Source organism: Engraulis encrasicolus, chromosome 5, assembly GCF_034702125.1.
Source record: "Engraulis encrasicolus isolate BLACKSEA-1 chromosome 5, IST_EnEncr_1.0, whole genome shotgun sequence".
NCBI lineage: Eukaryota > Metazoa > Chordata > Actinopteri > Clupeiformes > Engraulidae > Engraulis > Engraulis encrasicolus.
The window spans coordinates 39,056,748-39,083,473 of NC_085861.1; the positions used below are offsets into that span (position 1 = coordinate 39,056,748).

At 42.7% G+C, this 26,726-nt stretch overlaps 1 protein-coding gene across 2 annotated transcripts; it reads left to right on the top strand.

Annotated features, from left to right (window-relative positions):
• The first annotated feature begins 1,578 nt into the window (after nucleotides 1–1,578).
• Nucleotides 1,579–19,046, top strand: hormad1 (HORMA domain containing 1). 2 transcript variants are annotated; one of them, XM_063199299.1, is made up of 16 exons: nucleotides 1,579–1,676; nucleotides 1,987–2,071; nucleotides 2,192–2,339; nucleotides 2,442–2,505; nucleotides 2,716–2,752; nucleotides 3,224–3,244; nucleotides 3,826–3,852; nucleotides 6,795–6,862; nucleotides 6,998–7,152; nucleotides 14,638–14,795; nucleotides 16,060–16,152; nucleotides 16,640–16,697; nucleotides 16,809–16,870; nucleotides 17,060–17,140; nucleotides 17,493–17,567; nucleotides 18,532–19,046. In XM_063199299.1, the coding sequence occupies exons 2-16, from the start codon at nucleotides 2,036–2,038 to the stop codon at nucleotides 18,634–18,636; spliced, it is 1,188 nt and encodes a 395-aa protein (XP_063055369.1). In that variant the 5' UTR covers nucleotides 1,579–1,676; nucleotides 1,987–2,035; the 3' UTR covers nucleotides 18,637–19,046. The 2 variants fall into 2 exon arrangements, with proteins under 2 accessions (XP_063055369.1, XP_063055368.1); XM_063199298.1 differs by having other exon boundaries at nucleotides 1,586–1,676; nucleotides 1,990–2,071.
• Nucleotides 19,047–26,726: the final 7,680 nt, after the last annotated feature.

Genomic DNA, 26,726 nt, shown 5'->3' on the forward strand with positions numbered 1-26,726 from the left:
GTTCGTCTCACCTCTTTGCTGCTTGGTTTTCTTCTGCGTCCTATTGAAGCAAATTCAGGCAAAGTCAGACATACAGTACATAGCTGCAAAAAACATCCCAACTTAAGCAGTGGCATTAACACAGTATGAGGACTTTTTTCAGTTAATGACTCATAATATGGGACCAAAACACCACGTTTTTCACAACGTAGTATCATTTGCTCACTTCAAGAAGATAAGTAATTCATTGCTCCAAAACAAATACATCCAAACTACATATCTTTCTGCAAAGGGCTACATTTCAGAAGATCTAAACGTCCAATGCAACAGTAACTCGGGCCATTCGTGAAGTCTTTACGAATAGCCTCGTTTCTTGGGCGACGAAAGGGGGAACTGACAATTGGGGTAGTTTGGTAGCCTATCCCTAATTTCCCGGGAAACTCCTGATAATAATAATAATAATAATAATAATAATAATAATAATAATAATAGTAATAGTAATAATAATAATAACAACAACAACAACAACAACAACAACAACAACAACAACAATAATAATAAGGGGGGAACGGCCCCAGCTTATCTGAAGGACCTACTAACGCCCTATGTTACTGGAAGAGAACTGCGCTCATCCAGCACAAGCCGTCTGGCTCTGCCATCCAGTCGCTCTAGGTACTCCCAGTCAAGATTGTTCTCCGTTGTGGTACCCAAGTGGTGGAATGGTCTCCCAGAGGCAGCAAGACTAAGCACATCTCTTGCAGCCTTCAAGAAACAACTGAAGACCTTCCTCTTTCGAGAGAATCTACTAGACCAGGGTTTCCCAAACTAGGGTGCGTGCACCCCTGGGGGTGCGCGGCCTGCCACAAGGGGGTTTGCGAGCTGAATAGAGTACTGGCTGAGATGTGTTTTTTTACAGAATTAATGAACATTACATGTTGTTTGGTGAATTGTAAGATGGAAGGATGCATCTTTAAGTGTCATTTATAACTCCTAGACTTGTCATGCAACAAGTTCCATTGTAGTGATGGCAGAAAAAACGTCAGGTCTATTGGAAATGAGTTTTGCCCAAAATGTGCGGTTGTGCAACATTCTCTTAGGGGGTGCGCGAACCACACTGAAATGTAAAAGGGGGTGCGCAGGGAAAAAAGTTTGGGAACCACTGAACTGGCCTTGCCCCAGGGCAGACTCCTGACATGATGTTTAGTTTAGTTTAGTTTGTGTGTGTGTAGGCTACTCGTTATTTACTCTTTAATTAAAAAAAAACAAAACAACTAACACCTCTGCAACTGCACTTGTTGTGCTGTATACCTGTGCACATTGTATTTGCTTGTGATGTTGGCTTGAATATGTCCTCTTTTTAAAGTCGCTTTGGTTATAAAGCGTCTGCCAAATGCAATGTAATGTAATGTAATGTAATGTAATAATAGTTTGATTTATTTGATTAGACTTTTTTACATTTCAAATGTTATTCAGTGATTGTATCAGACATTCTGTTTAGTAGGCCTACTACATCTAGTTCCAGTCATGGTTCCAGTTCTAGTTTTCTTTCTATGTTCTTTAGTCGCGGACTGACCGACCGTTCTAATAATGCTCACTCGGCGGGAAGGGAACTGCCTGGCACACACATTCTACACAACTCAGGAATCCCACAGACCTGACGACGACGACGTTGTTTCTTAATGGTCGCCACATCACCAGTAAGAAGGACTTATAGGTTTATATCATATGTAGAGATGTTTGGTTTTAGTAATTGTAATGGTAAAAACCGGCTTGTAAAAATGTAGATCTGGCACAATCAGGAGCTGCATACACCTACGTCACATTCAGTTGTTGGATCAATTAGCTCTTCCTGAATATGGTTCAATTTGAAGTTAGCGGACTGCTTACATTTATTGATGGCAAACCACTTGTATGGTACTGCTACGATTGGCATATATGTAGTCAACATTTTTAAAAAACATTAAGTTACTGAAGAATATTACGCTTTTACTCCCACGTCTCTTCTAGTAGTTCGAATTCACCTCAACGAGCTAGCTGTTTTGCTAATACCACAGAGATGGCCAGTGAACAGCGCTTGCGAACGGCCAACAAGGTATTGTATTAGTATAGGCATTATTGTATAAAACATGTACCGTGAAGTTTTCAGGTTGTGGTTATGTGAGGACAAATATGTAAAGTAACGCCTTACATCCTGGGCAATGCCAATTCACAGCAGCAGACACAGCTTCTACCAGGTGTTGTTGAAACCGAAGAGCAGTCCCTGCTTGTTGTGAAGAAACTGTTGGCCATCGCAGTGTCAACCATCACATACCTGAGAGGCCTCTTTCCAGAAAAGGCTTATGGTAGTAAATTTGTGGAAGGTAAGATGTGCTGCGGTTTCATATAACTTCTTTTTTTTCCCCACAACGTCGAGAATGCAACTATGAAGGATATGAATATTAGGTATATTGTGTTTGTCACAGAGCAGAAGGTGTTGATACTCAGGGACGAAAAGAGCTGTCCAGGTGCTAAACAGATTGTTCAGTGGTGAGTCTGAAATCAAACCAGTCAAAGGGTGTGGTATGCTAATAGCCTTGTTATTAGGTGAATAACAAGTAAATACAATATTTTAGCCTTAGATGTTGATCGATTTATGGTGATATTTTAGTGTCTGTAGGACAGAAGAGATAACTGAGTTATTGGTTTTATGCTAGAATAAACCAAGGCTTTACAAACATGTTTCTGTCCTTGTCACAGGATGCATGGATGCTTTGATGCACTCCAGAAAAAATATGTAAGTCAGACATCTCTGATCCTTGATAAGGAAGAGACTCAAAGGGACACTGTGTGAGATTTTTAGTTGTTTATTTCCAGAATTCATGCTGCCCATTCACTAATGTTAAATTTTTCATGAATACTTACCACCACCATCAAATTCTAACTATTCATTATGACTGGAAAAATTGCATTTTTCATACATGAAAAGGGGGATCTTTTCCATGGTCCGCCATTTTGAATTTCCAGAAATAGCCATTTTTAGCTGCAAAAATGACTGTACTTGGGCCATATTATAAAATATTAGTTATTTACTTAGTAAACTTTCATGAAAAGATCAAATTTGGCAATAGGCAGCCCAGTTTCAATGAGCAGCATAGCTGCAGTACCTTTTTTGACCATTTCCTGCACCTTGTACCTTGTAGTGCACTTAGTATGCTAATTTAAATTGTACTCCTTTCCTTTCCTTCTTTTCACTTCTTTCCTCTAGCTGCGCGTCATTTGTCTCTCTGTGAGTATGACTTTTTAACACTCTGTATACTAAGAGAGCTTTTGAACTTTGAATTTTAATGTTATATGTAAACTAATGACGTAGTGTGTGAACTGCTGACTTCATACCTGACCCATGTGATCCCTGAGAGTTTACTAACCTGTGTGTGTTACACAAGTACCTGAGTTTTAACAACACATTGATGAAGGCCAGACGGCTGAAACCGTTAGGGTTTTTAAAATAACTACTGCCTTGACTCTACCTGGGATTTAGTTATGAAGCCTTCAAATGAATAACCAGATGCACCCCTTCTACTTCCCTGGAGAAAAGACTTCAGAGCTTTCGCTATTATTTTCGCTATTATTGCATTGTATGGCTATGACAAAGATGAAGGAGTCGTCTGATTGATTGTAGCTTTGACCAGTAGCATGCAGACAGAGCCATTTGATTCTGTAACGCCTGTCCTCTGAGACGACAGCTTAATGTCCATACTAAGCTCAACAAGCTTTGTTGTCGAATAGCCAGGCTAAGATGAAACTGCTTATACTGGAAATTGCCGTAAATATCTGTGTGTTCATAAAGGTATTTTTTATGTCTCATAGATTTACACGGATCCTGAGAATCCACAGGTAGGATCACAAACATCTACTAGGGGTACTCACTCAATTAAAAGTCTCCGAGGGCCAGATTTTCAAAATTCCTCCCAATAAAGGGCTGGGCTGGGCCGGGTCAACACGCCCCTCATCCCCCATTCCCCCCCCCTTAAAAAAAAAAAAAAGACAAGCCCTTCACAAGCACAAAACACACGCACTCACACCCACAGCAGATATTTAGTTTCCAGTGACAGGATGGGACAACATTTCTCTCATACAGGGCCTGCATTTTTCTGGAGCACTGTGGGGTAAGGTGCCTGCCTTGCTCCCATTGCCACCCTTGAATATATTTTTTTAATTACATAAGATTATCTGTTAGTTAGCCTATATTTGCAGACTACATTCAGGATTTATTTCTTAGTGAGAAAACCAATAAGCCTGAAGACAACACTTTTCAAACAAATGTTGCTTATTATGACTTTGTTTATGCAACTCTCACATGCATGAGAATCAGATGCAATAATAGACCCATCATCAAAGAGGACACATTGATGGGACACCTCAGGTTTTGCCAACAAGAAAATGGCACATTTGATGCAATGTTGATCAAATGCAAATACCAATAATAAATCGTCAATTTGCTCATAACTTTGTTTGTAGCCTTATGAGGGTCTTAGCATTCCAAACGGACTATTTGGGGACTGTTTTAAGGCCAATTTATACTTATTGGCGCTGACGGTTGCAGAGCCTGTGCAACCGTCTGTGCACGACCACACCCCCCGCGCAGAGGCTCTGCAACCGTCGTCGCGCGCCTCAAAAAAATCCTGACTACGCGACAGACGGTTGCGAAGGTCGCAGAGAAAAGGCGCTGTGATTGGTCGTCTCGATACTTCCTTCTTCTCGTGGCGGCACAGTTCTCCGGTAGTTTACGACAGCCAAACTGTCAATATTCTGTGGAATACGAACACTTTCTTTCTAGTCTGTGTAAATAAATGAAGCTACAATGACTGAATTAGTAAGTAGCAAACAAACACTACATCAGTTTAGCACTCGCAGCACAATGCCTGCAGTCTGACTACTGTACTGTAGCCTTGTAGCTATGTAGCCAAATGTAGCTAACGACATGACACCTCGTGCGCAGATCTATAACATCAACAGTGGTTAGCGACCGTAAGCAACAGGCGCCGTTGCTGAACTATAATCTGCCCTTAAAAGTGTGAAAAGATTATCAAGCAATTCGTTTTTAAGTAGGCTACCACTAGTTAGCTGCCAGCAGAGCTCATAAATTGCCTTCATTTGCGTTAGCAACTAGCTACAGCTACTGCTAAACCAATTCGAAGTCCTAACACACTGTTTGCAATCAAATGTGGACCATTACTTTCAAAAACGAGGCATAGAGAACTTTGTTAATAATTTATTTACAAGCTCTGATTCAGTCCTTCCCTTGTCTACCTCACAACCTCTAGTACCACTCTCGTAGGTGCGTCTGTCCGGAGCCTGCAGTGACTGCCTGGCAAAGAGGGATGCTGTGTTCCATTATTCACCCTCTGTACTGTGTACCTTGTTTGAGTGCAGTCAAGTACCCTTTCCACCCTCCGCAATTCACGAGGCGAGTACATTCCGATTCCCGTTCTGTCTGATACACTTAACGGAAATGACGGTTGGTCGCGTGTCATCCGAGTTTACCAACCGCCAATATGCAATTCAACACGGAAGGCACTGTTCGTTATGCTAACACTTTTTAAAGTTACCCCTGCCTCTAATACACATGGCGATTGTCTTTGGAATCAAAACTATGCTGTTATCACGGAGATTCAACCTTTTGACAGATCTGACACTCAACTACGTCACAAAGAAAGTTGGCGTCGGCGCCTTAAACTTAGGATCGCTTGTTGCTTGGTGCGACGGCTCACCAAAAATAGTGATACTAGAACAGTCAAAAAGATGAGGCGCACACAAGGCTTGCAGGTTCAAAAAGTGTATTGTGTCCGACAAATTAACAAAAGAAGTCAACGGAAAATATCTGGAGCTACAAACGTTTCGGATCTAGTCCATTATCAATGTCTCCAGTAGGATCTCCTACTGGAGACATTGATAATGGACTAGATCCGAAACGTTTGTAGCTCCAGATATTTTCCGTTGACTTCTTTTGTTAATTTGTCGGACACAATACACTTTTTGAACCTGCAAGCCTTGTGTGCGCCTCATCTTTTTGACTGTTCTACTCAACTACGTCACAAACATGGCGGCCGTTGAGTGCGAAAAGTGTACAGTAACTCCACACTTCGAAAAATGGCCGTTTTGGGGGCGTTATCCGGGTAATTTACAGTACACTTTACCGTCGCGATTAGAAATGGAACACCCTGCGTACCCAAACACAGTGCGGAAAGGGCGGACAGTACGAGTATTGGAACACAGCAGGAGACACTGCCTGAGGGAGCGGGGCACGGCACACTTCTCCTAGCGTCTGTGGTTCGATTTCAAAATAAGAGCCGACAGTGCAATCGGACCAAAAAAAAAAAAATATATATATATATATATATTATTATTTTTATTTTTTTTTAAAAATTATTATTATTATTATTATTTTTGGTCCGATTGCGCTGTATATATTTTAAAAAATAAATAAATAAATAAATTTAAAAATTAGTCAAAAATAGATGCCCCGCGTGCCACAAATGGCCCGCTGACAGCGCAATCGGACCAAAAAAAAACGCGGGGCATCTATTTTTGACTAATTTTTAAAACGTTTTTTTTTTTTTTTTTTTAAATATATATACTTTAAAAGATATATATTAGTCAAAAATTAGTCAAAAATAGATGCCCCGTGGGCCATAAATGGCCCGCGGGCCGCTAATTGAGTATGGGGATACTATAGTACTATCAGTAACTGCCATGGTCAATATTGTGCTGTGTAATTTTAAGTGCTTTTGTGATTCGGTTATGCACGACTGAAGTAAAAATGTTTTGTATCACAGAAAGTCACTGAGTGCTACATGTTCAATGTCACTTATACTGAAGATGGTCCACAAATGGAGTTTGAGAGGTAATATATTCTGGCTTTTATTACGAAGGTTTTTCCATTTCATTCACATATGTCATTTAAATTGTCAGTCTTGTAGTTGTTGTTGAATATTTATGTTTCATTAAGCAAACAAGTTCCACCACTGTACTGTTTCAGCAAAAGTGGCAAGACGGTCTCCCAGATGTCATGCAGCAACAACATCAAGAAGGCCAGCATCCTCCTAGTGCGCAAGCTCTACACCCTGATGCAGCATCTGGGACCGCTGCCCGACAGCGTCTGCCTCAGCATGTCACTCAAGTACTATGATGATGGTCAGAAATATTGTTTTACTATCTCCTTTCTGGAATGTTTACAATAATAGTAGTAATAATATTATTATTACTATTACTATTACTAAGACATGCAATACTAATAATGCATTTTATTTGGCATGCCTTTCATAATACCCCATGTCACTGTACATTAAAATGGTGATGGTCAGAAATGATGAACAATCTCCCTTTGGAATGTTAATTTGTTTCACCGCAAAGTTTTATTTAATTCCTTTTCCTTTGCTTAACTGTCTGTCTGTTAGTTCTAAATGGCTTCATAAGCAGGGCCGGTTTTTAGCATAGGCCGGCTAGGCGGTCGCCTAGAGCGCCATGTGAAGAAGGAGCGCCAAAATGGCGCTCTCCTATGCGTAATTTTGCTATATGAAGTTTTTTTATGAAGTCGCAATCAACAAAGAGTGGCGAAAGCGCTCCTCACGGCAAAGCGCCCCTCAGCCAATAGTAATATCTCTTACAACTGTCTCTGGGAAGTCTGTGAACCAATAAACAGACCGTTCTGAGAAAGGGGGCGGGACGAGTGACAGCGTGCGATCTATTTTGAATTTGGAGACTCACTCGAGAGACAGAGGGGGCAAGCGCAAACAGTAGTGCTGCTCTGCTGGATGGAGATTATTATGTTCTCATTAAACCACTCATTGCATGATGCAGGAGTTTCAGAGGGTGTTTTGGAACTATGTGATTTAATCAGCAACCGTTTGTGATTATGGAAAGCCTAATAGTTATGAGGTTACTATTTGGAGTTAGAGAGAAAAAGAGCTTTGTTTTTGATCAGAGAAATCGCTGGTTAGCATGCTAACATTAGCCAAGTATGCCAAGCAATGAAATCCAGTAAAGTAGCTGTTAGTAGCCTACTCACTACTCACTAACACCCACCTGATATCATAATAGGCCTACTTGCTTAGGTTGACAAGCAATGTAAAGTAAGACTGGTGCAATGTTTAAAACAATTTTAGCTGCCATATCTCCTTCCATCCACATGAATTACCTGCTTGTTGTAAGCTTAAAAAAAACATTAATTTCCAGACCAGAATGACATAGCCTACATTAATCATGTAACAGAACCATGCACAGCAGACAAGTGAGGCTTTCTCCCTTTCTCTCACCCTGTCCCTCCAAACACATAGATAGCCCCCTTCTCATTCTCCTACTCACAAATGCACCACTATTTCCAGTCCAGAAATGAAATTGGTTTGGAAGACAGCACAAATGTGTAGCTTATTAAAATTGTTATGCTGCCATGCTTTGTGATGCTGTAGATAGTGTAGATCAATGCAGACCTCCTTGGTAGGCTTATTGTCTACACATGCATTTTACATGCAAATGTACTGTATCACTCTCCTGGCATTTCAATTTCACGTTACAATTCAAACACATTGATAACCTCCCTCTCATCTGGGGTTGGGGGCCCCACCACCATCACATCCAACTAGGGTTCCCACACGTCCTGGAAAACCTGGAAAACCTGGAAATTTAGAGATATGTTTTCAAGTCCTTGAATGTCCTGGAAATTCACCAAATGTCCTGGAAAAAAATATTTTGTCCTGGATTTTTTTTCCTTCAACTTTTTCCCGATTTTGTTTGTGGTATAATTTTGACTCTTTTCCGAGTCTAGACATGACGATTGAATTTATATCCACCTATTGAATACATTATTGTCCACACACACACGCACAGTTTGGTCAGGTTGCCATCTTTGATTGCACTTATACACAGTCATATTCTTTGACTCAGTGTTGCCAAAAGTCGCTACAAGTCGCTAGTTGGCTTGCTGAAAAGTCGCTAGATGATATGATGGCGTTATATATCTCTCGAAAACATGCCTAGGGTCATAATAGGCCTACAAATAGGCAGTGCTAGCACTTACTTACAAAAAATTGTAGTGCTATCTTTTTTTGGAGATCAGAGCATATCTGCAGCCCTGCTTAATCGTAGGAAATGCTTCTGACAGCAGCTCAGCGTCACTGAGGTGCTGTTTCCACGTAGCTGGATATTTTTATATGTGGATATTTTTTTCTCCTGCTTGTATTGGTTTTGCATTGGTTTTGGCCTTCCGTTTCTACGTAGCAGATATTTAAAATCCGGGTATAAAAAGCAGGAGAAAAAAATATCCTGGTTAGGGGGCTGAAACGCATTTGTTACAATGGAGGATTTTTTTATCCACATGTTGCATTTACACCTAGCAGGAGAAAAAAATACCCTGCTAAAAAAATATCCTGCTACGTGGAAACAGCACCTGAAAAGACATGTTTTACCAAAAAGTTGCTAAATGTGGATTTTAGTCGCCGAAAGGTTAAAGGTTAAAAGGTTAAAATGAACCATTCCATCTGTTGTTTAATTTATTACTTGTCCCCTGTCGGTGTGTCGCTGTGTATGCCCAAATTGTGGGTTCGACGGAGAAAACATCCGTCCTGAATTACCAAAAAATGGTCCTGGAAATGTCCTGGAAAATGATTTTTAAATAAGTGTGGGAACCCTGCACACACACCACACAGTGAAGCTACTTTCATGCGACTCAATCTGATGTGTTGGTCTCCTGTCAAAAAGAACCACAAATCCATTTGATGAAAAACGGTTATTGTTCTTGATGCTATTTAGTTAAGCTTACTAAGGATATTAGTCTTGTGTTCTGTGAGGTATAAGAAAGATTTTTTTTTTCTTTCAAAGGTAAGGGGGGGGGGGGGCGCCAGAACTCAAACTCGCCTAGGGCACCGAATAAGCCAGAACCGGCCCTGTTCATAAGTCATAGACATGTTCTGATGTTTTTTGACAGTTATATGTCTGTGTGCTCTTTGTCTCATAGCGAGATGGTTAACTTGTAAATTGTTAAAAAAAATGTTTTTGGAAATGAACAGTTAAACCAACCTCTAGTTCTTCTACCTCTCCTTTGACCGGACCGACAGGTCGAAAGAGCTGTCGGGCAAAGTCAGGGGTGGAGGGGTGTGTTTTATGGTTAACGGTGCTTGGTGTGACAGTGAGAGTATCCACGTAATCAAAACCTTTTGTTCTCCAGACATTGAATATCTTACCATTCTATGCCGGCCATTCTGGTTACCAAGAGAATTTACAGCTGTTGTAGCAACCGCAGTATACATTCCACCGCAAGCGGATGCAAAGCTCGCGCTAAAAGAACTGTACGCGACTATCAGCAAAATTGAGAACTTACATCCAGAGGCTGCCTTTATCGTCGCAGGCGACTTTAACCACGCTTCTCTGAGAAAGATACTGCCCAAATACTTCCAGCATATAGATGTAAACACACGTGGAAATAGCATATTAGATCACTGCTATACTCCCTTCCGCGATGGGTACAAGCCCCTCCTCCGCGCACCGTTTGGCAAATCGGATCATTCCTCAATCCTGCTCCTTCCAGCTTACAAGCAGAAACTAAAACAGAGCCCACCCACTGTCAAAACAGTTAGCTGCTGGTCTGATGAATCAGATAGTGCACTGCAAGGCTGCTTTGAATGCACTGATTGGGACATGTTCCGTGAAGCATCTAATGGGGATATAAAAGAATACACAGAGACAGTCACTGGATTCATTCAGAAGTGTGTTGAAGACATTGTTCCATCAAAAACTGTCAAAATGTATCCAAATCAAAAACCATGGATAAATAACGACGTTAAATCTGCTCTAAGAGCCCGGGATAGTGCATTTGCCTCTGGAAACAAAGAGCTGGAGAAAAAAGCCAGATATGACCTGCGAAAAACAATCAAAGCAGCAAAAAGAGAATATAGGCATAAGATTGAGGAACAGCTGGAAGGGAATGACTCAAGAAATATGTGGCAGGGACTGCACATGATTTCAGATCTGAAGGGGAAAAAATCCAACATCCAAGTCTCTCATCCCTCACTTGCAGACGAGCTGAACCAGTTCTATACACGTTTTGAGGTCAACACCAAACCTCCAGTAAGAGCCCCCTCCTTTTCTCACTTCTCTGACCCAGGCCTAATGCTCACAGTGTCTGATGTGCAGAAATCCTTCAAACAAGTCAACATTCGGAAAGCAGCAGGACCTGATGAGATTCCAGGCCATGTTATTAAAGTGTGTTCAGAGCAACTGGCTGGTGTGTTTACAGACATCTTCAACTTCTCCCTGTCCATGTGTGTGGTGCCAAGCAGCTTTAAGTCATCTATCATTGTTCCAGTGCCTAAGAAAAAACAAATCACCAGCTTGAACGATTGGCGACCTGTAGCCCTCACCCCCATCGTGAGTAAATGTTTTGAAAGGCTTGTGAAGAACATCATCTGCGAAATGATTCCACCTACGCTTGACTGTCACCAGTTTGCCTACAGACAGAACAGATCAACTGATGATGCCATCACCAGCGCACTGCACACCTCCCTAACACACCTGGAGAAAAAAGACACCTATGTAAGGATGCTGTTTGTGGACTACAGTTCAGCCTTTAACACCATTGTCCCCAGCATACTCGACGACAAACTCCGGAGTCTAGGAATTCACAGTGGCCTTTGCAGCTGGATACTAGACTTCCTCTCAGCACGGATACAGGTGGTGAGAATGGGCTCCATCACATCATCCTCCTTGACCATCAGCACGGGAGCTCCGCAAGGTTGCGTTCTGAGCCCTCTCCTCTACTCTCTATATACGCATGACTGTGTGGCTATACACAACAACAACACCATCATCAAGTTTGCAGATGATACCACTGTTATCGGTTTAATCTCAAACAATGATGAAACAGCCTACAGGGAAGAAATAAACAACCTCATGGAGTGGTGTAGAGGAAACAACTTGTCTCTGAATGTGTCAAAAAGAATTAGTAGTTGACTTCAGGAGGAAAGAACACCAGTTTGAAACCATTAACATCAACGGTGAGACAGTGGAGAGGGTGAGAGACTTTAAATTCCTTGGCGTTACCATCTCAGAGGACCTCACCTGGGACAGTCACACACAGTGCATTGTTAAAAAAAGCCAGCAACGTCTGTACCACCTCAGACGATTGAGGAAGTTTGGGATGAGACCCAAGATCCTGAGGTCGTTTTACAGAGGCACCATCGAGAGCATTCTGACGGGGACCATTACTGCATGGTATGGGAACTGCTCTCAAGCCAACAGGAGAGCTCTACAGAGGGTTGTGCGTACAGCTCAGAATATATGCGGCTGTGACTTACCCTCCATACTGGAGCTATTTGAGGGAAGGAGCATCAGGAAGGCAAAGAAAATCTTGGCTGATCCTAGTCACCCCAACCATGGACTGTTTACTATGTTACCATCTGGGAAACGGTACAGAAGCCTGAAATCTCATACTACCAGACTCCAAAGTAGTTTCTTCCACCAAGCAATAAGATTACTGAATTCATGCTGAAGACAACAAGGCACTTTCTTTTAGGGGTGGGCGATATGGCCAAAAATGTATATCTCAGTATAATTTTAGTCACGGTATATATCACGGTATATATCACGGTATTGTACATTTGTTTAAAATTGAAGCGTTGCAAAATGACAAAAAAAAAACATTTTTTAAACATTTGCATTTGATTTTTGGAAATGACACAAAGTCCTTTCATATGTGTGTGAATTCTTGCCATTGCATTTTTTTAAAACAAGCAAAAACTAGCCTATGTAAAATGCATTTTGCAATGCAATGCAATGCTACCCAATAGAACACTGTCAATTTCACCAAGTGTCGAAGGGGTTAAACTACGGTAGAGAGGGGGAAAGGGGAGGGGTGTCAAACTGAACACATTGAAGGGTGGTTTATGCCTCGAGATCAGCGTCACTGCATCATGATGCAGTGAGCCGCGCAGTTAACGTAGTGAAGCCCCCCCCATCACGCAGGTACTCTGGGGCACCTCCCCAAAATTGTGTCTCGACGCAGGGAGCGACGGCGTGAAAGGGCGAAAATAGGTCTCTGATTGGTCCTCTCGACCAGCCTGCTCTGTCCTCGAGTCGAGAACAAGCGCTACTTCCTTGTTCTAACCTTCGTCGGTCTACGGACTGTGAGCTCTTCATTAAATAAGTTGCCCGTGCTTTGTTGTTTGATTTATTTACACGAACCAAAGACAACACATGCGCTTGCAAGTTACGACGCTGAAGTTATTTGGACAGTTGAACAGTGGTTCCGAGGTCGAGGAAACATTCCGCTTCGTCCTCGACAAATGAGCCACTTCTTTGTTCCAAACTACCACTGTGGCTGCCAGTGCGATCAAACATGCACATGATATAAAGATTTAATGTTTCATTTTCATTCTCGTCGAGTCTGTGATGCTAAAAAACAACCGACACGTCTAGTTTACTCTTTGTATTGAAGGCAGTTTCAGCGTGGAATGACATCGCGCAGACCGTGCTTCAAAACAGGGCATAAACTAAAATTAACTGCATCATGGCTGCGACAAGCTCACTCTGTGGCACAAGTAGGAAGCATAACCCGCCCTTTAGAGTAAATACAACTGAACGTGGATTGTATTACTACGTCGTTCATTGCACCTTTTTTCTATTTCTGGAGTTGTTTATGGTAATTTTGAAATGTGTGCTTGCATCTGTGATTGTGCCAAGCATAATGGTTTAAGCTGTCATTGTTAAAGTTAAGAAAAACGAACTTTCACATGAGGCAGTTAGCAATGCATTGCAGAACTAATGCATTTGAATGGCAATGGCAGCTTTCACTGCACCAGCGGTTAGCGTGCTAACGTTAGCGAAATCGCTAATGCCACATTTTAAACAGTGAACAGTCATTTTAGTTGCTAACACCCAGTCAGATATCATGAATGATATTATCTCAACTGGAAACAGTAACATACAGCTGTTACGGCTGGCGCAATGTGTTAAATGTAAGGCAACCATTGTTAGCACATTAAGCACATTTATTTTGTCAGACACCAGCATAGACATGAATGACTTGGGCTGTTAGCTAGCTTGCATTTCGTACCCAGTAAATTGTGGAGTCCAGAATTGAAATGTGTTGCCATCACATACCATTTCAAACAATAGTTCACTACACTAACCATACATTTTACACTTGAAGCTTATTCAAAGGAAATGATTGTGCTGTTTCTCTACAACCACATTGCTACAACTTGAGGCAGTCAGTCGGGTGGATGTTCAAAACGTTGTCTATACTGCCATCTGCAGGATGCAATGCGCTATATCACGGTAGAACGGTATGGCCAAAATCCATACCTTGGTGGAAAAAATACCTTTTACGATAGTATACCGTCCATACCGCCCACCCCTACTTTCTTTGCACTTTTTTCCACCCCCCCCCCCCCTCTTTTTTATTTTTATTTTTCAATCTTTTTGAGGACACAAACAATTTTTACTCTTTATAGGCTTCAAACCTATAATAAGACGTAATAAACTAATCTTGAATCTTGAATCTTGAATCTTGAATCTCTGTTATTTTTCTGAACATGACACACATTGTCCAGCTGGAACAAAATGTGCTGAATGTATGTGAAGTGTTACTTTAAAATGTGTGGTTTGTTATTGTGTCGTTTGTACCAGTGACCCCACAGGAGTATGAGCCCCCCGGTTTCAAAGAGGGCAGCAGTGATGGCGTAACATTTGAGAAGGAGTGCGTGAAACTGACCGTTGGTAATGTGGTCACCCCGTTCCACACTCTCCTATTGGACGTCACCACAGAGAGGGATCGCTTGGAACAGGTAGGTCAGCCCTGCATTCAAAGGTTGCTACCTTGCATCAACAACCAAATATTTTACAGCCAGTAAAATAGTTAAGCTGTGTTTGATAGGCCAGTAGACCTACAATTGGGCATAATTCAACTGTGATCAATCAGATTTTTTGTTTGTGTACTTCACGACCTGGAATATTTCAAGGCATATACACACAAACAAAGAAGCTCTGGCGACCAGAGACAAGATGTTGGTGTCAGAGGGCCACGTGCCGAAACCTCATTCAAAAAAAAAAAGAAAGAAAGCAAACTGTCACTGAGTCATTGCACCCTCATGACAAGTAGCCCAGTGCCAGGGATAGGCCTAGACTGTGTGATTTTTGGCCCCATTTTACCACAATGTCAGTTACATGACTTAAGAAATCGGGACAATTTCTGGCTCTTTCAGAGGTCAGTCGTGAGGCTTGCATCGTGTAGTGTACATGGGGTAACGACAAGCAATTTCACCTCACGACCAGCTAGCGTTCCGCAATCGTATGGCAGCAAGAACATCAAAACTAAATCCTAGTTGCTTCGCAGTTGAAGCAGTGCTATGACCCGATCTGAAACATGCACAGAAATGCATGAACATTCTCCTAATACTTGTGAAAGCCTTTAGGGCGAAGATTTCAACTTTGCGCACCCCAATTTGGAACTGCAACTACTTGTTGGATTCAGATGTCTTCTTTGTGCAGCTTTGTGTGGGTCTTGTAGACTATATGGTTATTAAGGTGCCCTGCGGTCAGTTGTCAGGCAGTTTGCTGTTTGCTTTGGTGTGAAGTCTGGTAGAATTTCATTGTTTGTGTGCATTGTAGGCCTATTAAATTTCGGCAACCTTAACTCCTGTCAATAGTTTCAAACTGCTACAACACTATGTAGTCCCACCCTTATAAAAAGCAACTCTTGACATTAATACATCCCTTGCATTTTGTAAGTGCTTTTGGAGATAATGACGGCGCTACTACGAGGGCAAACATTGGTTACTTCAGCACCACAAATGTGAACAGCGGCCCCTTAAGAGCCACTGTAAGAATGATCTTAGGCTGTACGCAAGCATTCACATACTATGATCTTTGGGAAACAGACTTAGAAAATCTAAGAATGATTGAAATTGCATCTAGAATACATCCTGTGTTGTTGCATGATGTGGCAACCACACACAATGTACATGTTCCTGTTGTTTAGCCCTTTGCTAATCACAGACATGTCAGATGTCCCACACTGACAAATATGAACTTGAATGCTGCCATCCACAGATCGATGATACCGAGCCAGTAACCTTCAGAGACCAACTGGAGGTGAGGATGTCCAAGGAGGAGGAAGTGTCCAAGACGAGCACAACTCAACAGGTTGGAGACTTTAAACACCAGGGGGCAAACAAGGCTAATGAAAATGAAAGAATTACAAGAGTAGTAGTCTTTAGTAGACCAAAGACAAACATCCACTTTTGGACATTAAAGAATTTGGACACTAAAATATTTGCATTCATGTTCATAATTTACGAGAAGATTAATAGAGTTGTGATGAGAACATCATCCTATCATCCCTATAAGCTATATATTGTGTATTTACCCTATGTAGCCTATCAGGGTTCCCACTCATCCTGGAAAGCCTGGAAATTTAGAGGGTTGTTTTCCAGTCCTGAAAATGTCCTGGAGTTTGGTAGATTGTCCTGGAAATATTCATTCTTGTCATGGATTTTTTTTTATGTACCCCAGTTTTTTACAGCTTTTTTTTACAGCTTTTCACAGCTTACTGGGTTATAAATACAGTGTATACTGGGTTACAAGTATGTGTGTATATACAAGATACTGTATATTTTTTTCTTGGCTGCAGAGTAATATGCTGCAGGATTCAGATGGGCCTGAGAATACAGTAAAAATAGAGACGTCAGGTACGTACATCCATACAACAGAATGCATACGTTTTCATATATGCTTCATTTCAGATGTACTTTTACAACCACAGCCTTACATTTACATTTGCTTTTGCCGTGTGTTCACAGAAGAGGTATCCTTCCAAAGAAAGAAGAGACAGTGTGGAAAGAAGCTTGACCTCTCCCCTGGGGTAATGATATTTTGGGTGCTTTCCACCGTTGGTCCTTTGGTACTTTCTGTGCGCCCAAAGTGGTACAGCTTAGCTTTATTATCTTTTTTTTTTTTTAATGGACAGTGCAGAGAAAACCCCTTGGTGGCGTTAAGTGTGTGAATGGAAAAGTTTATGAGAATTGCTGATTGGCATGTTGTTTAACTTCAGGCGGAGGCCATGGAAACAGAAGTGGCGATGGAGGAGGTGGTCACGAGGACGACCAGAAGTGGCCGCGTCACCAGATCTCTGGTAATGATGCTAAAGAAACCGTTTACTTACACCTAAATGGATATAGATGTGCATTTATGTATCAGTTTTGCCATCCGGCTTACACATAAACTGAGTTTTAGAAGCTGTTAACGTATTTGGATATTCTGATATCCTTTCAAGACTCGGATATCAAATATCCCTTTTAGGGAAAATGCACCTAAAACACACCTGTAATCATGGAATTTTTCTTTTTATCCACATGTGTTTATACATTAAAGATTTTTTTATGTTTAAAATATCCACATATGTATTTTGAAGCCATACATTAGTGCCTTTCACAGGCAGGTGTTTTGAGTAGTGCTGTGTAAGTAAGTTTCTGCGCCTCTTCTAGGAGAAAAAGCCAGTTGAGCCGCTGCCCGCACAACCCAAGGAAAAGAAAAAACCCAAACCAGTACAAAACCAAGAGGTAAGCTGTCATCAATGTGGTTGACTGAGTGGATTGGAAATACATGGTTTTTTTTTGTTTATAAAAATGGTGTTGTGAGGAGGGGCAAAATACTGGCAGCCAACTATGTGAGCTAATTTTTTACCGACAGCTGTTTTCTAACAATCAGAGGTTAGGTTGTGCGCAGCCAGGTTCGCGCAGCCAGTGGCAAACAAAAAAAGAAAACCCATGTACAGCACTAGGCCAAAAGGTATGCGTCTGCATATTAGGCATATTCATATAATAGCCTACTGTGGCAGTCTTGCTTTTCACTTCAAGTCACATTGTGGTTTACAAGCATAACCAAGCATTCTCTTTGACTGGGAAACCTCAACCAAAACTTTTCAGCTCGGTCTTGGTCTGCTTGTTTGGTCCGGACCAGAGTTTGGTGGTTTGTATTCAGACCATTCCAAAAGGTTCGAATCAATAGACATTTGGTCCGTTTGGTCATTTGGTTCAGACCAAAGAAGGTAGTTGTGAATGCGCCCTAAGTCACCCCAATAGTCAGAGAACCTACAGTGTGCCAGACGAAAGTGTACTTTTGCTTGTTGCATCAGTAATGTTTTAGCTGTTCATGGGGTGTTCATTCTATGGCCAAAAAAATGAACAAACTTACAAATTACATTTTAAAGTTTGATTTTTCATGCTTGTGTAAATATGCCCAGTTTTCCACATTGACTACTCTATTGTCAGGGCCACAGTGTCTTCTTAGAGAAGATTTAGAGCAGATCCTGTATCTATGTGAACATTTTCTTATCTGGATGCAAAGGAGTATCATTGCCCTCTAGATGTAGAAGTGTGTGGAGCCAAAGAGAAGACTTCATACTGCATAGAGAGCGCTGAGGAAAGCAGTACCCTGAAATATCTGCTCTGCTCTCAATTAAAAAAAAGGTTGTTGTGTCTTTTTTATCAGTGTGCGAACTAACCATGTTTTCTTATCTAACAGATGTCCCAGTTGGAGTTTCCTCTGAGTCAAGACCCACAACCGACCAAAAAACGCAAGTTTAGTCAGCCTAAACAATGTTTTGATGCCAAGCCAAGGGAAGGATGATAATATTGTTCATTTCATAGGCATAAACACTATAGGGTCATAACCACGTGTGTTTGTAAAAACATGTAATTACTGGAAGTTTTTGATGAAAAGAAACATCTTACAATTTTATAGTTTATAGTATAGTTTTTTTTAAGTTTTATAGTTCATCTTACACTTTTATTTGGAATTTCAGCTCCAAATCTTGAATGTTACACGGGTTGCATATTTATCTGCTTTATTGTTAATCATATCCTATCAGACAAAGACTGTACTGAGTTACAGTGTTTTCTGTTACATATTAATATTTTAACTTAAATGTAATTTAATTTATGTATTTATTTTTGTGCTACTACAAGGTGTTTCTTAATTAAGCTACCCATTTGTATGCCATAGTTTTGAAGTGTGTAATAAATTGTCTTGTAAATTGACTTGATTGTCTTGTCCTATTTGTCCACTAGAGGGGGTTGTTTACAAAGGCGACAGATGTGAGCTTTGTGTGACTGGTTGTCTAATTTTATGCAATTGTGCCACAAAAACTTAAAATGTGGTTGTGAAGGACAGATCATATTGACATCAGACTCTGACATCATACTTGAATCAGATACCGTGCAGAATTAACACAACTTACAATAAAGGCTAAACTTGTGACCAATTTTCTGTTCTCCTTTCGGTTCTGTTTTCTTCCCTTTTTGTTCCATGTCACATCAGCCTCTCTGACCAGATTTGATGAACGTCTGTATTTTTTCCTTCCTTCCTATCCGAAACAAGTATAAACGCCACTTGGCATGCAGTCTCTACTGCCTCTCCCCCCACTGTAGCTGTTTTCCAGAGCCGAGACTAGAGTCTTAGCTAGTGTGTTATTATGGCAGGGGCAGATCTGAGGCTCATGCTCAAGCTGGTCTCATTACACCTGCGATGTTGAGGTCTCATTGGGACATTTAGCAGGAGAGAGTGAACTCTGTGACCTTGCCTGAAGGCCTGAACTGATTAGGAATTCCAGTAATCCTTTGAGCATGTATGACGGCTGCCTTTCAAACTGTTGTGTGGAAAGACAAAAAAAAGACGACAGATACATCTGACGTGAAGTGACATTAAGCCTAGTTTAACTAGTCTTTTCTTTAAAACAGGCATTTGTTTAACTCACACAGAAAGTGTTGGTTTAAAAATATTGTACTTTCAAGGTCACCACGGCATATACCACTGTATGGGGCATAGTTTGTTGAGGTCAACTGCTTGCTACAGCAGACTGCTGTTTTTTTATATAAGCTATATTAGGGGTGAAAACACACACACACAATTGGGCATTTTTGTATGCCGTTGGTAAAAACGTATTGCATGTGGTTCAGGAATATGCTTCTAAAGTACATGTTTTGTTCCTGGAAGTATTTCTATTTTCCGGAGGTCATTGTTAAAACAGCAAGAATGATAATGCGTTTTCACCTTATATATTTATTTGTTCAGACAGACAAACACAAACAAGAAACAAACTAAGTCCACAAGGGGGTGCCAAGGGAGATTTAAAATGGTAATGCCTCCCACTTAAGTCAAAGGTACACAAAACTCCACAGAGCAGTCGGTGATGGATCACTCCCAATAAATAATTCTGCTCTTGCAAGTGTATCTTCTGAGATGTTTATTTGGACAATCTCAGAAAAGTAACAGAGGATAGCAGGGGAAAATTAGCTTAGAGCAGTGTTTCCCAACCTTTTTTGTCTCGTATACCTCCTAAGCCTTTTTGTTGTGGCTCGAGTACCCCCTAACTCAAGTTCTATATGGGTTTCTCTATTCCAACGTGAATATGTTCCATACTTTTGATAAGAAATCAAATTTTTCCAAGTACCCCCTGCTGTGTGCTCACGTACCCCTAGTGGTACACGTACCCCTGGTTGGGAAACACTGGCTTAGAGAGAGAATGAGATGAAACAAAACTTTCATCAACCCTGGTTTTAACACATCCATTTCTGTATGAACCTGGTCAGAGATGGTTTCTAACAACCATCTAACCATCTCTGACCTGGTGCCCATAACTTCCTTTTGGCGTCCAGATGCCACGTGCTCGTCCCCTCCCAAGGGCGGAGCAGCTGCATCCTTCTGTTTGGACATTAGTGGACGATGTGTAGGAGGCCCTCTGCAACAATAGGTGTGAGGAGGCTGACAAGTGAGAGACTCTTTCTCCCCCTTTCCCCCTCCTTTTCTTAAGGGTGAGCTTCTGGCATCTCCCCTTTTCTCTGTAGTTGAATAGGTAGGCTATACACCCCGGCCCACACAATCCCCCTCAGCCCCCCACCAAACAGACTGTGGGCCAAGAGGTTTAAATGTCACGCTGTGCCATCCGTGAGGCTGCCTGTGGCCTGCTCGTGTCTTCAAGGCTGGGTGAGTGGGGGAGGGGGGGGGCAGGGGAGGGGAGGGGAGGGAAGAGCCACTTGCCCCCTGCCATTGTGCATTGTGTCAGGGCTTGTGTGCCTAACCGATTCACACCCGGCAGCGTCTGTCAGTGCACTATAGGGTGACAGGGGCCCGCGGTCCCTGCCGTGATTCGCTTTAGATGGGGTTTTTCTATTGTGTTGTCTGTTGTTGGCTATATTGACCACGAACATGGAGAGTGGGAGGGGAGAATGGGTTTTTTTTTTTTCGTTTTTTTTTTTTGGTCCAGTCACGGTTTATGTGTGCACTGCAGAGCAACTTATTATGAATTCCACACTGATGGACAGTTTCAATTTATTGCCACCCTGTGTACAGTATCCGACCGGCAGCATAGAGTGAACTGTAGTTTTGCAATGCATGTGAGCGAGGTAGGTTCAGGTCAAAGTGAGAACTATAGGCCTAGTGTTGCTCAATGTAATTGTAGTCATTATGTACTCGGTAGATTGAATTTAGTTATATCTGATCTGTCTTCAGTCTGCTGTCTGTCTGTCTGTCTATCTATCTATCTATCTATCTATCTATCTATCTATCTATCTATCTATCTATCTATCTATCTATCTATCTATCTATCCATCTATCCATCCATCTATCCATCTATCCATCTATCTATCCTTGAACACGGATAATATTTTTAAAAATTTAGCAGCGTGGGCTCAAAAAGTATTCAGAAATACTAAAACATGTACGTACTGTAAATGATGCAGAGGAAATATTGTGAACTTCTGATTGTGGGTGGGTGATTTTTGTTTTGTTTTGATTTTCACATAGGCCAACTCTGAGGTTTCTTATCGTTGGGATAATGGCTGAATTCTCCAGACACTCGGTGGTGGCCGCTCACAGCCTGGAGTGTTTTATGTGTGCATTACTTCTAAAGAGCAACGCAACACACTCTCCTGACCTTGAGCTTGGTAAACACACACACACACACACACACACAAACACTAACACTGGCCGAGCATCACTCCTGTCAAAAAAAACCACCCCCACCACACAAACACACACACACAGAGACACACACAAACACACACACACACACACACACACACAACCACATGACCTTGAACTGCAGCCACAGTGGCCTGGCATAGACTAATTTCACTCCTGGATTCTATATCGACATACTGCAATCGTTAATATCATGGATGATGAATAACTATTGACTGCCGCAGCACCAATCCAGGTGCCGGACAGCGGTGGCCCCGGCCGAGTCGAGTCGAGCTGGTGAGGCCAGCCCAGCTGCCTTATTGTTGTGCACTGGACGCCGTCACGCACACACACACGCACGTGCCTTCCGCCTGCCGCTGCACGTAAAGAATGTCTGTCAGCTTCTCAGACAAGAGAAATGTTGGCATGAGGAGGGGTTATGGGGGTGGTGTGTGTGTCTGTGTGTGTGGGGAGGTGTGCACCGCCGCCATTTGGAGCACCCAGTTTTCTCGGTGATGTGATGGCCGGTGTCTGTTCGTTCTGCGGTGAGATATCATCAAGAGAGGAAATTCTATTTTTGGTTTTGGGGGGGGTGCAGCCAGGGGATCAATAAAGATCTGAGGAGAGGATCATCATAGCAGCACGTATGCCATGTGTACTGGTGGCTATTATTCGTAAAAAATGAGGGTTCTTCTTGGCACTGGGAAGCATATCAGTGGTGGAAAAAAACATGATCAATAGCCTTTGTTGGTTGTCCCACACACACACATGCACATACACACACACACACACACACACACACACACACAGGCTGAACTAAATCTCCCCTCTGCCTGCCAGTTCAGATGACTGTCAGAGAGTGGAGAGTCTGTTCACGTGCGGTGCTTCACGAATCACGATGCATGTGTTAAGCCAAACACTGGATGTGCCCAGGGGCTGGACTGAGACCGAAAAATAGGCCGGGCATTTTTGACATAGACCGGCCCCTCACACTGCCCTCCCTACTTTTCTACAATATTATGTCTAGCTGAGTCCACTGTCTAATATTGAAGATAGCCTAATGGGCCACCCCATCTACAGTATATTGAGGGCCAATTTCAGGGGTGGGGAACCTTTTTCATTCGAGGGGCCACTTCAAATTCATCCGAAGGCCGTGAAAAAAGTCCTCCGAGGGCCGTTCTATGAACTCAAACCAGGATTTCCCCTGCACCCCTGCACTGCCTTTATTGAAGGCAGCCACCTTTAAAACAGACCCCACCTTCTCTAGGTCCCCTGAATATAACTTAATTGTATTGCAAATGTATTTTCTATGATTCCTTTACAAAATATGTTATATTTCATGTGAAGCTGCATAACATTAAAACTATATCGGGGGCCGGATAAAAGGGCCTTAAGTGCCACGAGACATAGGTTCCCCACCCCTGTCTAAATAAAAACAAACCAACTAAGAAACAAAAAACAACAGGATCAACCCCTAAGGACTGTCGGCCAACTGGAAAAATGCCCTATATGCCAGATTACCAGTCTAGCCCTGGATTTTCCCTGTGAGGATATCAGATAGCACCACGATGTCAACAGGGTACATCAAGAGAACACTGTGGGCAAGGACCAGTGGATTCCATAGGGGGACAAACAGGTCAGTTGCCCCGGGCCCAGGGTGGGGGGCGTGAGGGTCATCTTTGTCATCTTTGTGGGCCCTTTCAGATGACTTTGTCTATTTCCCAGCCCTGGCAATTGCGTTCAGTGGCCCTGCCAAGGACTATACTACTGTACTGTTCGCAATGTATGAGGTTGAGGATCATTACATGCATACTTGAACACATGGCCACTACTGAAATTGCAGCTGCTGTTTAGCGGTTTAGCTCGAGTTCAAAACGGTCCCTTGCCATTACGCATAACGCCCAAAAGCAGACATGAAAAAATACAGAAGTAGAAAACACACAATAACACACAGAAAAAGTCTGTACTGTACTGTACTGAATTCAAACACACACACACACACACACACACACACACACACACAGGGCCGCTGACAGCTTTGGCTGGGCCCAGGACAAAGTGGTCTGATAGGGGCCCCCAGCCCAATACATGCAATGTAATGAGGACCCAATTCTGGGCCCCCTCTCTCCCTGGGCCCGGGACAACTGCCCCCTTTGCCCCCCCTTGTCGGCACCCCTGCACACACACACACACATACACAGCTACACGTGCACATACAGGCACCCCTACTGTGTGCAAACACACACACACACACACACACACACACACACACACATCCACTGTCAAGCATGCACACACATAGCACTGAAAAACCGAGAGAGCGATAGAGAGAAAAAAGGAAGAAATGATGCTGCAGGCAGAGAGGAAAGTTTGGGCTCCCTGATTCGTCTCTCCCACATGCGTGGCCCCAGCGGGTCTGACTCCTGGCCCCGAAGCTGCTCCTCTTCTCCGGGCTGATGGGTTTTCATCTCTGCGGGACACGAAGGGCAGCCAGTTTACACCCCCCCCCCCAACCACACACACACACATCTCCACAAACACGCGCGCACCCACGCACGCACGTAGACACGGACACACATAGGCGCAAATACACAGACAAATAAACAAATATACACACACATACACACACACACACACGCACGTACGCAATCACGCACGCACGTAGACACGAAAACACATACGCAAACGCACACAGACAAATAAGCAAATACACACACACACATCTCTCTCTCTCTCTCTCTCTCTCTCTCTCTCTCTCTCTCTCTCCCTCTCTCTCTCTCTCTCTCTCCCTCTCTCTCTCTCTCTCTCTCTCTCTCTCCCTCTCTCTCTCAGCCTCTCCTGCAGCAGTAGCACCATCAGTCCAGACTTGCATTTACATTTCCACCACTGCTCTCTGAGAACATCACCCCAGGCTAGCCGCCAAACAGCCTCAGAGAGAGAGAGAGAGAGAGAGAGATGGTAGAGAAAGGTAGAGCGGGGAAAGGAGAGAGAGAGGGGGAACTGGAAGGATGCCAGAGGAAAGAAAGAGGGAAGAGATGGCAAAGGGAAGAGACAGGGAGAGAGAGAGAGATGAGAAAAGAAAGGTAGAGCGAAAAGAGAGAGAGAGGGGTGACCTGGAAGGATGCCAGAGGAAAGACAGGGAAGAGATGGCAGAGGGGGAAACAAATAGACTGAGAGAGGGAGACAGAAAGAGAAAGAGAGAGAGTGAGAGAGAGAGAAAGAAATAGAGAGAGCGAGAATGAGAGAGAGACCCCAAGAGTTTGGCTAACCCACCAGAGACCCAGGGTGGTCTGGTGTTTACATTCCCTAACCGCGTCTTTGCTGCCTGTCTTTCATCAGAAGGCTGCCAATCAGATCACTCGCTCGCTTTTGTGGCTTCGCAGCTTCAGATCCCTTGTAGCGGCCATGTTTGGTGTCAAAGGAAGAGGGGGAAAAAATTACCACATTTTAGAGGTCACAAGGGAGCTCCATGAATGTGTATGAGAGCCTCTGTGACCGCTGTGTGTTGTGTGTGCGCCGTGTGCCATGTATCGTGCTGTGGTAGCTTTTGCCACTTTTGCCTCAATAGTACTTTGACACTTTTTGATGATTTCATACTTTCTGATACTGTACTGTACTGTTTTTTTGCAATGTTTTATTTTTTTTATTGAGCACAAATATAAATTTCAACTGGTGACCTTTTTACGTAATTTCATAACAAGTCATGAGAAGTGTTTCTTTTTGAACTTTGCTGTTTGTTCTCCTGATTCGTGATGCTTTACTTCTGAACAAAGCTAATGATTTGAGGCAAATTAAATTAGTCTGAGGACCTTTTTACTGTAATTTCACTTCTGTTATTTTGACATAATGGTAATGATTACTTTCTATTTTTCATGAGGCCATCGTATTTGTCTTTTTAAAGTCAATATACTCAAAATCAATGAACAGTGAATAAATTCAGTTTGAATAAATCTTCTGCCCTACCATTGGAGCGATGCATTCGATTAAGATGCATTGATTGACAATGCATTGAACGATTGGCAGAGTTAAGCATGGGAGTTCAGGCTTTTTTGCTTCTCTTTAAATGCTTCCTCTGGGTCATCTTACCTTATATCCAACATTTTCATAGCGGGAGACCACTTCAGATTACTTCACTTCTTGCACTGGCAAGACACAATATCACGCATGTGCAAACAACCGGGTATTTGTTGGGAAATTGAGAAAACAGATGTTGCTAACATCTCAATCAAGAATATTTTTTTTCAATGTATTTTTTCCCCAACAGTGGCCATAAGCAAGGAAGAAAGCCTTTGTCCTTGGTAAGGCTTTCATTCTCTCTCCCTCTCCCTCCCTCACTCCCTTAGCTCTGTCCATCCATACGTCCCTCCTCCATCATCCTCCGCTCCTTGGAGCCCCTGTGATGGCCGTGCCTCGGGGCGACAGAAACACCTTAAGGAGGGCCCACCTTTAAATCCTGGCCGCCGTGACTCCCATCGTCACCCCTGGCTAGGGGGATCCCCCAGGCCAGATTTAAACGAGCTCCCCCAGGTCCAACCACCACCATCATCAACACCACCACCACAAGCCATCTATCCATCCAGGACTCTCACCTCTCTCTCCCTACCTCTCTTCCCCTCTCGCTCTCTTCCCCTCTCTCTCTCTCTCTCTCTCTCTCTCTCTCTCTCTCTCTCTCTTGCTCTGACCCACACACATACGCAAACTCTTCTCCTCTGTCTCTTTATCCCTCTGTTTCTTGACCTCCACAATTGTTTGTTATACAT

Bases quoted from the DNA above. Each gene is read 5' to 3' on its own strand.
- hormad1 (XM_063199299.1), top strand. From the start codon at position 2,036: ATGGCCAGTGAACAGCGCTTGCGAACGGCCAACAAG. The intron at 16,698-16,808 runs GTACGTACATCC...GTGTGTTCACAG, and splicing joins AGTAAAAATAGAGACGTCAG to AAGAGGTATCCTTCCAAAGA. The intron at 17,141-17,492 runs GTAATGATGCTA...CGCCTCTTCTAG, and splicing joins GCCGCGTCACCAGATCTCTG to GAGAAAAAGCCAGTTGAGCC.